This window comes from Montipora foliosa, chromosome 2, assembly GCF_036669935.1.
Source record: "Montipora foliosa isolate CH-2021 chromosome 2, ASM3666993v2, whole genome shotgun sequence".
Classification (NCBI taxonomy): domain Eukaryota; kingdom Metazoa; phylum Cnidaria; class Anthozoa; order Scleractinia; family Acroporidae; genus Montipora; species Montipora foliosa.
In genome coordinates, this window is record NC_090870.1 from 26,956,504 (window position 1) to 26,966,503 (window position 10,000).

The following is a 10,000-nucleotide window of genomic DNA, read 5'->3' on the forward strand; positions in this document are numbered from 1 at the left end:
CATACTGCTTAAGAATCTTCCCATTTCGGCTTTGCGGCTTGCTCGCATATCACGCTTGAATACATACTTTGTTGAGCGACTGCTAACACGAGTCCTTGGTTCTGCTGCTATGGTATTATGGTCTGAAAGACCGAACGGCGGAAAATGACGTGGATCATCATAGAAATCATGTAGGTTGGTCAGTATCAAGTCGAGGATTGCGTCCTTTCTGGTTGGCTTTTTAACGATTTGCTTATGACGAAATTGCTTCTTCAATGAGTTAATGTCGAGGCGATTAAAGTCACCCGCAACAATAAGTGCACAGTTGGGAAATTTCGACTCAGCAAGAGAGAGACCTGAACAAATGCTCGCTCATAGAGAAGTTCTCGGTCCCAGCCCAGTGAGGATGGTAAACTACAGCAACATTAAGGGAAGAGAAACCTCTTGGCAGGCGGTTTGGCCGTAATTGTACCCACAAGACTTCGTGATCGTCACAACAGGACAATTCTTGAAGTTGTTTGAATCTGGAATCGTCTTCTTTAATATAGAGGCAAACTCCGCCATGATCGTTCGACATTCGATCTCTCCGAATGATGGAATAACCAGGAATATCTACAACGGTGTTTGCGATGGTTGTTTTCAGCCAAGTTTCGGTAATAAAGGCGAGATCAACTTGAGTACGAAGGAGAAATTCTTGCACTTCCACTAACTTTGGTACAAGAGACATTACGTTTGATACCATGATCTTTGGTGGATAAAAAACCGATCTCTGAGGAGATTGATCTGAAGGATTTGGTCCCGAAACCCGTACTCTATCCCGCGATGGCACTTGTAGATAGTTTACCACAGTTGAGTGAACAGCGTTCCTGGCCAAGGTGTTAGCGTGAATATTTAATGAAGTGTTATGCAAATGTGGTTCAAGATCGTCTTGGATTTCAATATTTGTACAAAAACTATTTTCGTAAGATGATAAACGACTAGCTTGTAAAGTCGAACTACCTTCACAACTTCTTAGCTTAGATATTTGTATCGCCAAACCAGCTCTGCATCCACGGCGAGTGATGGTCTTTACAATTCCATTTTCTTTAGTACACGCCACGTTGCATTATCAATTGGAGGAATATGATGTATAGAGGAGATTATAGACAGTAAATTTGCCCTCGAATAAAAGCGAAAAGTCGTTCTCGCAAATGGTATACTAAAAGATATTTTGGGCTGATTCCGGCCATCTGACCGGCCATTTTGTTCGCAAGGAACCTTGCAATATTTTCGCTCTGTTCACACGGAACTGACGAACAGCAATCTCGTTCCCAGAGTCTTCGTTCCCCTTGACCAGCGGGTGGTAACCCGACCCGCTGGTCAAGGGGAACGAAGACTCTGGGAACGAGATTGGACGAACACCGAATTAAAGTTTAACTTTTGTCAGTGGTTTTACCATCTATTCATGCGCAGAGCGCTACTCTACGAAATCTAAAATGGCGTCAGTTACTGAGTTACCACGCATCCATGCAACCACGCCATTGCCGTGCAAACAGACGCGCCGGTGGATGTTGACGTAATACTGGAAAAAATGGAAATCTAATACGTATACGTATACGTATTCCCTGGCCTTGAACACCGCCGCACTTTAGATAACTCTAACACCAAATCCAAACCTACTACAGTCACAGAACATTTCCTCTCCCCTCCCCACAACATCTCTAAGGACATGCAATTAATTTCTATCGAAAAAATATTTTCTAACAGAGACTCGATCCGTAAGGCCAGGGAAGCTTTTTCCATTTCAAAAGGCAGGACAATTGATCCCAACGGTCTTAATATCCGCGAAGAAACGTATTAGATTTCAGTTTATTATTTAGAGTCATTTCCGTTATTTTCCCGTTACTCTTAGTATTTGAATTCAAATTCGTTGTAACTGCCATGCATGTTTTATCACATTTTTCCAGTATTTCGTCAACATCCATTTACCATATAATTGTATATGGAAGCAATCCAATGTAAACTCTCATTGTACCTGAAGAAGGCTGGTTTGGCCAGCCGAAATATAGTACACCACTAAAATATCAAATCTACGTTGTATCGGCTCTTGCTTAAAATATTTATATTAGAGTGTATATTAGCTCATATACCATGACGGCCAAGCCAGTGAAAAGTCTTCAATTACATTATCCGATGATCCAGTTTTTAATAAAACAATTATCCGTGAATCTCACGGTACACTCCGAGCCTGACTGCACCGGGATGATCACGGCAGACGGAGAGCAACATGCCCTCTGTGCCTATATAGGAATCTGCGAAGGGTGCCGTAGGCCCTGTATTTTGGATGTTTTCCATGCGATACTCACTATCTCTGGGCCGGGTCGCATTACGGACCAATTTTTAATTTGGCTGGTTTTAAACGGCTGGAAAAATCAAATTGCAAGGCCTGAAATAAACTTTATCAAGAAAATTTATGGTCGAAATTAAGCCTAGTAAAATGCAAAACGTCAATCGCACAGTCACCTTTGACGGCGGGCTCTTTTGTTTTTTCGAAATTTGGAAAAATTGGTCAGCCCTACCCATGCACACCGGCGTCTATGATGTTTTTTCCAGATTTTGAAATTTTTGGAAAAGCGAAAAAAGATGGGTCACATTAGAGAAAAGGCGTGTTGACAGATTTTAGTCCCTAAAGTAAACACGTTTTTGCAAAAGTATCTCTACCGGTAATGCAACCCGAGCCTATGTCCAGCTTCTTGAAGGCATTTGGAAGATTTTCTTTCATGCAACCCAGTGCTCCTAGAATGATTGGAATAATCAGTGCTTTCTTTATCCACTAACAGCCAGGTCTATGTATCGGTCGGTTCTTTCTTTGTTGTCGTTTATTATTTTATTTTTATAAGACTTTTTATTTTTTAATAAGACTTCATTATTATCATCATCATCATCATCATCATCATCATCATCATTATTATAATTATTATTATTATTATCATGAAATAAAATGATTGTTTTTGTTTTTGCAGTTATTTCAATTTGTTTTGTGCCCACCCCTGACAGCTCCAGTAAATGACCGTTGGATGAATGATTTGCATAATTTATGTCAAGTATCAAATGTCATTTCCTTGGCAGCAAGCTCATCGTTTACAGATCAAACACCAAACTGCAATATGGCGACATGGGTAACTGTTTTGATTTGCCTCTTGTTTACTGTCGCCCATCTTGTCTTGTTAACTGAGCCTTCGAATGTAGCTTTTTTAAAGCCTGTTTATGCGACCGCAACTTGTGGCTCTCCATCGGAACAATATTTTAGCATTTCGCAGAGAAATGAAAAACCTAGAGACCGCAATGAGTCCACTTGCAACGCTTTGGATGCAAGCAATTCGCACAACGCCTCCGATTTGGTGGATGGAAAGTTCTTAACATGGTGGCAGTCTCCAGCAGCCATAGATAAAGTAAATATTACCATAGACCTTCATGGACGGCGTGGAAAGGTAAGAAACACTACTTTGAAGCTTGAAGATGTCAGGTTTGTTGCAGCTGCATTCCACTGGTAAACAGCGCGCTCATTTTTTAAAGTAATCAATCAACTGCCTTTTTATTGATCTTGATATATTTATTTCACTTCATAAGTCGGCGACTGATTGTCAAATATATACTAGTTATGACGACAGGTTTGTGGAAAAGCAAACTGCATTTATACAAATTTTGTGTAATTCACAACAATTTAAATTCCTGTGTTGGTATAATAATAAACTCTCAAGTTAATCTCGTGAACTATGGTTTCTGGCGCAGCAGTTTTTTTTTTCAGTTGAACAAGACGTGATTTTAGCTAAAAATATGAAATTTCGTGCATATGAACTGCAGAATAGACATGCATGCACAAAATGAAAGTTAGGAAGATTATCACAGTTGAGTAAACTGAACGTTCAAGCCTGGCTTGCTGGCGACTTCTTGAGATGCTTTTCAACTGCGATGATCTTTCTAACTTTGAGTTCATGTGCATAACGTTTTCCTGCGGAGCGATGTGTTATTTTTTCTAGTAGCTTAAGCCTTCGAGATGCAAAGTTGTGATTCCTTCCATTGTACGGCAATAGCAATTGGTTTCTCGATGGCAGAGAAAACCTTAGCTTGTTAGAGCGGTTTTGAAATGAGTGTCGTAAAACCAAAACCAAAGTAATTACTTTGGCCAATCAAAAAGGATGGAGACAATCCGATAAACCAATCGAAACTCAAAGTAATTACACGTAGCCGACACAAAGCGTGGGAAAATGTGCATGCGCGAGCCAGGATTGGTTTAATTTGGTTTCACTTCTGATTGGTTCAAAAAGTGGCGCAAGAACTTTGAACCAATCAGTGAGTGAAGTAACCATAAACCAAAGCAATTTGCTAATTACTTTCGACACTCAATTGAAAACCACTCTAATTGTATTGTTAAAGCTATTATTATTCTTCAGCTGTACAACTGTAGTGGGTAATGCATCAGTCAATTCCGGCAGTGCCCATCCCCCCCCCCCCCCTTCCCGGGCTAACCCCCGGCCATTAGAATTTTTTTTTCAAATGGGCAAATTCCCTGGGGTGGGGACACATAAGCTGTCTAAATTTCCCGGGGTGGGGACAAAGAAAGATGGCAAATGCCCCGCCTAAGGGATCGAAATAGCCGTATTCACGTCGGTGATCGTTTTTTAATAAACCAAATATAGTTCACCTTGTCACTGTGAAGAGTAAAGATAATATTTTAAATGATGATGAATCGCATTTTAAGCTCGCAAGATTAATGTTTTGAAGATCGCATATCAATTTTTTAATTCGCAAACCTTCTGTATTTTAACTCCATGAAATTTTTAAAAATTGCTAGGCTAGTTTTGACTGCGAAGTAGTTGTGTTTACGCAGTCTTCGCGTCAGTGATTGTTTCGTGATATTAGTTCCCTTGTCGCTTTTATATATAATTTCATAATTATGCTTACAAGTATAAATGAAGAAATACCTAAAATTGAGAAAACATACCTTTAAAAACATCCACAAGTTTTTCGAGTCCGTGATGGACAAGCCAGTCCTTAATGAAGGCCTTGTCTTTTTCTTTTCTAATAAACTCTTCCATGTTAATTTGAAAACATGTGTGTCAAATGACTGGGGATAGGCTAATGCCCAGCCCCCGGGCCGAGATAAAATTGCGAATGCTCCACCCCAAAAAACCCCCGGGACTGACAACTTGAGCAAATGCCCCGCGGTTGCCCAGGAAGGGGGGGGGGGATGGGCACCGCTGGAATTGATTGATGCATAAATTGATTGTGTGAACGTTCTCTTTTGTTAGTTTTACTATGCAAACAAAGTTGTGATACAGTTTGGGGAATACTACCGCCCTGGTCAACTGGCTTTTTACAAGTCCAAGGACTATGGCCGGACTTATCAGCGATGGCATCATTTTGTTTCAAATGCTGAGGAATGCCAAGAGAAATTTGGGGTGCCAAACCAGAACAATCCAGTAAGAGTGGATCAGGTGCTTTGTATGACGTACCCAGATGAGGCTGTGGAAAGCAATGATGTTGTAAGTGCAATTTTCAGTTTTATTAATTATTTATTACTTACAGCTGTATGAGTTATCAAACAATACAAGAAAAGCTGATGGCAAGGAGAAGGCGAAGGTTGGAAAAAAGTTGGAAGGTGAAGGTTGGAGAAAAGTTGGACAAGATCCCTTGTCTCTAATTCGCTTGTGTTCACTTTGCCAGAAAACAGTGCATGGTTTATGTTTGCTTACTTACCAGTTACCAGTAGTTTGTTGTCTGAAATGACTTATGCCGGGTCATGCCGGGTCATGATAATTTATTATTTGTGATAAATCGTGTCTTGGATTTTTTTCCCTTCGATTTGAAATCACTCCTCTGGTTACTTTTTTTGAGAGACAAAAACTATAATTGTACTGTACTTGTTCAACAAGATTTTTTTAACTTGTGCTCACAGTTGTCTTCATTTCAAATTGCAATCATCTTTTGTGTCATAATTACTATTATTTACTGTTTTTATGTTTAATCCAAAATTGTCCTCTTTTTGTGGTTTCATTGCATTCTTAGGTTACCTTGATTGTGGTTGGTCCAAGAGGAAATGTGGAATCTCCAAGTGATGCATTACTGGTTTGTTGGAATATTTATTTGTCTGCATAATATGATGAATTTTCCTTTTCTTCCTTTTTCATATCTGCGGGGTTTCAGTAAGTGCTGGTAGCTGATGAAAATTGTTGGCTTACTTCACTCAGAGAAGTTGGCTAATTTTTTTCCCTAAAGTTAGAAACTTAAAAAGGAGATTCTTTCAAACCTAAGGTTAATGATGTGTGAAACTCCTTTGGACAATGACAACATGAAGTCATCTAAACATGATCATCAATTATTTTGCTTTTGAAATGTGGCATTTGGGAGCTTTCTTTTAAAAAATAGCTTGTCTGGCACCACTAGAGAAAGGAGCTGTTAGGCTCCTTGTTGATATGGTTGGTTTCTCTACTCAAACCAGCTGTCAACTTCAAATGTTAATGAAAACCCTGCATATAATTGTTTAAGTGTCCAGTTGTTTTCGTTCCAGGGTTGGATGAATGTAACAAATGTCAAATTGCAATTTATGTCGCTGAGAAGGATCTTTGATGCTATTGCTGTTAAATGGGTGAGGTGAAGTTCTACTTGACTAATAATATAATTGAGGAGACCATGTGTAAATCAAAAGAAATCCCACCAAATTAAAGAAGATCAAATCAAATATTGGTTTTTGTGGAGAATACGTGTACTTGGAGAAACCTCTCTGATACATTTTGTGTATATGTCAGTAGTCTCAACCAAAAAACAACCCATGCCTGATGCTGAGTTAGGGAATTGAACCCAGCTGACAAATGGGTGGAAGAGCAGTGGTCTGAATTTTCACAGCTGTGAGGGCATCTAACACTCTCACTGCTCTGCCAACCCCTCCCTGCTCCCATCACTTAACATTGTCAATGGTTCCAATGCAGTATAAGGAGAAAATGCTGAGTTCTTTGTGTTGTTATTTTGTACAAAATGGTTAGACTGTCCAGTAATTTTTATACAGTTGTGTACAGTAGGTTTAATTTACATGAAATTGTACATGTAAATGTACTGTAGGTCTGTAACTCACATTATTCAGCGCAACATCAAAAATAAATTATCATCTTTGTTTTTAATCAGGCAATTTTTTCAATTAAAACCTGAGAGAAACCGTTTTGTTTCCTTCTTTTTTATTAGATCATGCAAATATTTATCATGAGTTTATTTGGACTAATTTCTGACCCTACTTCCAGAAATCCGGGCTCATTCTTATTAAAATTTGTTTTGCTTGAATAGCATCATTATGCTGTGAGAGAAGTTGAGGTTGATGCTTACTGCTTATGCAATGGACAAGGCAATGGAAGGGAGTGTTTCTTTAATGAAACTTTAAATGAAGATGTGTGCAAGTGCCAGACAGGAGTATGTGGCATTGACTGTAGCATCTGCTGTCCTGCTTACAATCAGTATCCATGGAAACGAGGAGGAAAAGGTCCACTTGTAGCTGACCCAGATGCTGCCTGTAAACGTATGTTTCACTGATTTGTTTTGGGTTACAAGGCTGCTGCCTAAGACAATTTTCCAACATTAACTCTTCCAACATTAAAAGTTAGTAGCCCAAGTCATTTTTTCAAGAGCCGAGAATTACATGTAATTAAACTCTTCACAAATAGATGAGCTTGGGAACTGGTGCCTAAAAGGTTAACGGGGAGCAGAAGCCATAAGCCAAAGGGGAGGTATCCATGGCAACCCTGGAAGCGGGTACCACCCCCACACGCAGCCGCCAACTGGCACCGTCACACTGAGTAATCAGTGAAAACAACTTACCTGACCCATACTTACATGTACCTACAATGTAGAGATCACCAAGGAAGCGGGAGGGACGGGAAGGGGCGAGAATCTGCAAAGATTCGCTAACAGAGAGCAATTGATCCGCAAAGATCAACAAGCAACAATGCATGAGAAAGGCAACATGACACAAAGGCCCTGCAAATCACCAAAGGGCCACCCTGCAGGTCATGTACCATAAAGGGTGAAACCGCTGACTGCATTAGTTCGAGTCTAACTTATAAATTATATTTAGCCACATTTAATTCCTGCTGGGATCAAATTTACAGGAAAGTGAGGATGAATCAAGTAAGGCGCCCATTTGGGCTACTTGTTCAGGCACTTTACATGTACTAAATACATGTACGTCAGTTAAAATAATAACTATAAAAAACTACCTAATAAAATGATTTATGAAATAAAAATGTCTTTAAAAATCTGTAAAAAGTTTTTTTTAAGTTCGTCACAACTCACACATTATCAGGCAGATTGTTCCAAAGCGTAGGAGCACAAACTGAAAAAGATATACATGTATCGCTGTACTTAGTTTAGAATTAGACATGGGCATGATGACTAAAAAGCCTCAAAGCCAGCATGAAAGCTATGATGCAACCCCACAAGAACAAACTTACTGTAACCTTCTGCTGATCAGGATGATTGAGCAACTCCACTGAGAGTTTGTCAGCATTAATGGGGGACACGAGATGGATGACGCAGTGGTGAGAAACCTCGACCCAGAGATCCATGAGGTGCAGCACTAACTGACTGTGGAACAACCTTAATGCAAACAGGACTGGCAACTGTAACTGAACTACCACTAAAAGAAGAAGATGAAGATCTCATTATCCCGTTGCAAACCACTTCTGAACTGGAACTGGGACTGGAATGAGGGGATGAAAAGCAACTGCAACATGCAACATTCTACAGTATGACTGTACAACCTGAACTGGAGCCTTCCCTGCAATACTGTCAACAATTGACACTTGGTCCATTATGGGGTAGGGGAACTGGATCCATGAGACTGCAAGGATGGGTTTTTTGACTGAAATGGACAGAGGCAACCATGGTGCTCACCACTGCAGAATTGGCAGATGTGACAAAAGCGACATTGACCAAAGGACCACTGACACTCACTAGCATTCCACAAATACCAGACGTGTGAAGACTTGGGATTATTGTCAACCTTAACCCTGGATTCTGCTGGGAGAGGGCGGAGGGGGAAGAAAGGACACATGTGAAAATTATACAAGTCAGCATTCATCCGGGACCAGTCCATCGATTCTGTAACCACAGCAGCCTTTCTGAAGCCCACATTATAACCGGCTGCCATGCCCACCCTGCAAACGTCTTGGCTATTTGAATTATCAGCAACTTGCACTGCAACAAGTCAGGCCACCTAGGGGAGTGAGAGCTACACAGGACAAGGGAATAAATGGAAAAGGCCTCCACCCAGGTGAGAATGTTGGTAATTTCCAAAGAATGTTCCCAATGTGTGATCGCAATAAAGGCAGGAAACTGCAAACCAGGTTAGTCAATGTAGAAAAGGTTGAAAGAAACAAAGGGACTACAATACCTGCTGAAAATGAGTGGCCAACAAATGCATGAAGAGAGGAAGCCGATGACACCAGTGAAGAACCCTTGGTCACCGAGTGTGAAACAGATGTACATGTACAGTGTACTACCAGACGATTTAACTGCCAAACATGCTAAATTGCTTTGGCCCTGCAAGGCCATGGAAACTCTGGGCAACAGGCTGGGCAAAGAATCATTCATTGCTTTAGTTATCACATGGGGTAAAACAGTAACAATTGATTGCCTTTTGACAGTTGTAGAGGTTGTCAATGAAGGAGTAGACACTGTGGAAGTGGAAGAAGATGCTACCAGAGAGCTAGGCAAATCGTTCATAGCTAAACCATTGTTGGTCTGGCAAGGCATCGTGTGGATTATGAAAAATAACCTGCAAACAACTCTTCTTCAAACTTTTTTTCACCAAACACAAGAATCAAAAGCCCAACTGTACAAGCACAACACAAAGTGGCTGGTAAAATGTCCGTTGAATTGCCATGTGCTCAAGCAACCGAAAGAGGATGTGCCTGTGCCAAATACATGTACCACTGGCCGCTTTTTGTTGTTGTTAAACTACATTTAACTGCATTTAACCTCATTTTATTGAACT

At 40.3% G+C, this 10,000-nt stretch overlaps 1 protein-coding gene and 1 pseudogene across 2 annotated transcripts in view; one reads left to right on the top strand and one right to left on the bottom strand.

Moving 5' to 3' along the window:
- Positions 1 to 813, bottom strand: part of LOC137987160 (uncharacterized) — an 852-nt pseudogene extending 39 nt beyond the window's left edge.
- LOC137992764 (laminin subunit beta-1-like) overlaps positions 1 to 10,000 on the top strand; it is a 90,337-nt gene that overhangs the window by 8,207 nt on the left and 72,130 nt on the right. For both annotated transcript variants that reach the window (XM_068838272.1, XM_068838271.1), the window contains exons 2-6: positions 2,982 to 3,449; positions 5,271 to 5,504; positions 6,028 to 6,087; positions 6,530 to 6,607; positions 7,297 to 7,525. In XM_068838272.1, coding sequence (XP_068694373.1) covers positions 3,036 to 3,449; positions 5,271 to 5,504; positions 6,028 to 6,087; positions 6,530 to 6,607; positions 7,297 to 7,525 — 1,015 coding nt within the window. In that variant the 5' untranslated portion in view covers positions 2,982 to 3,035. The remainder of the gene's footprint in view (positions 1 to 2,981; positions 3,450 to 5,270; positions 5,505 to 6,027; positions 6,088 to 6,529; positions 6,608 to 7,296; positions 7,526 to 10,000) is intronic.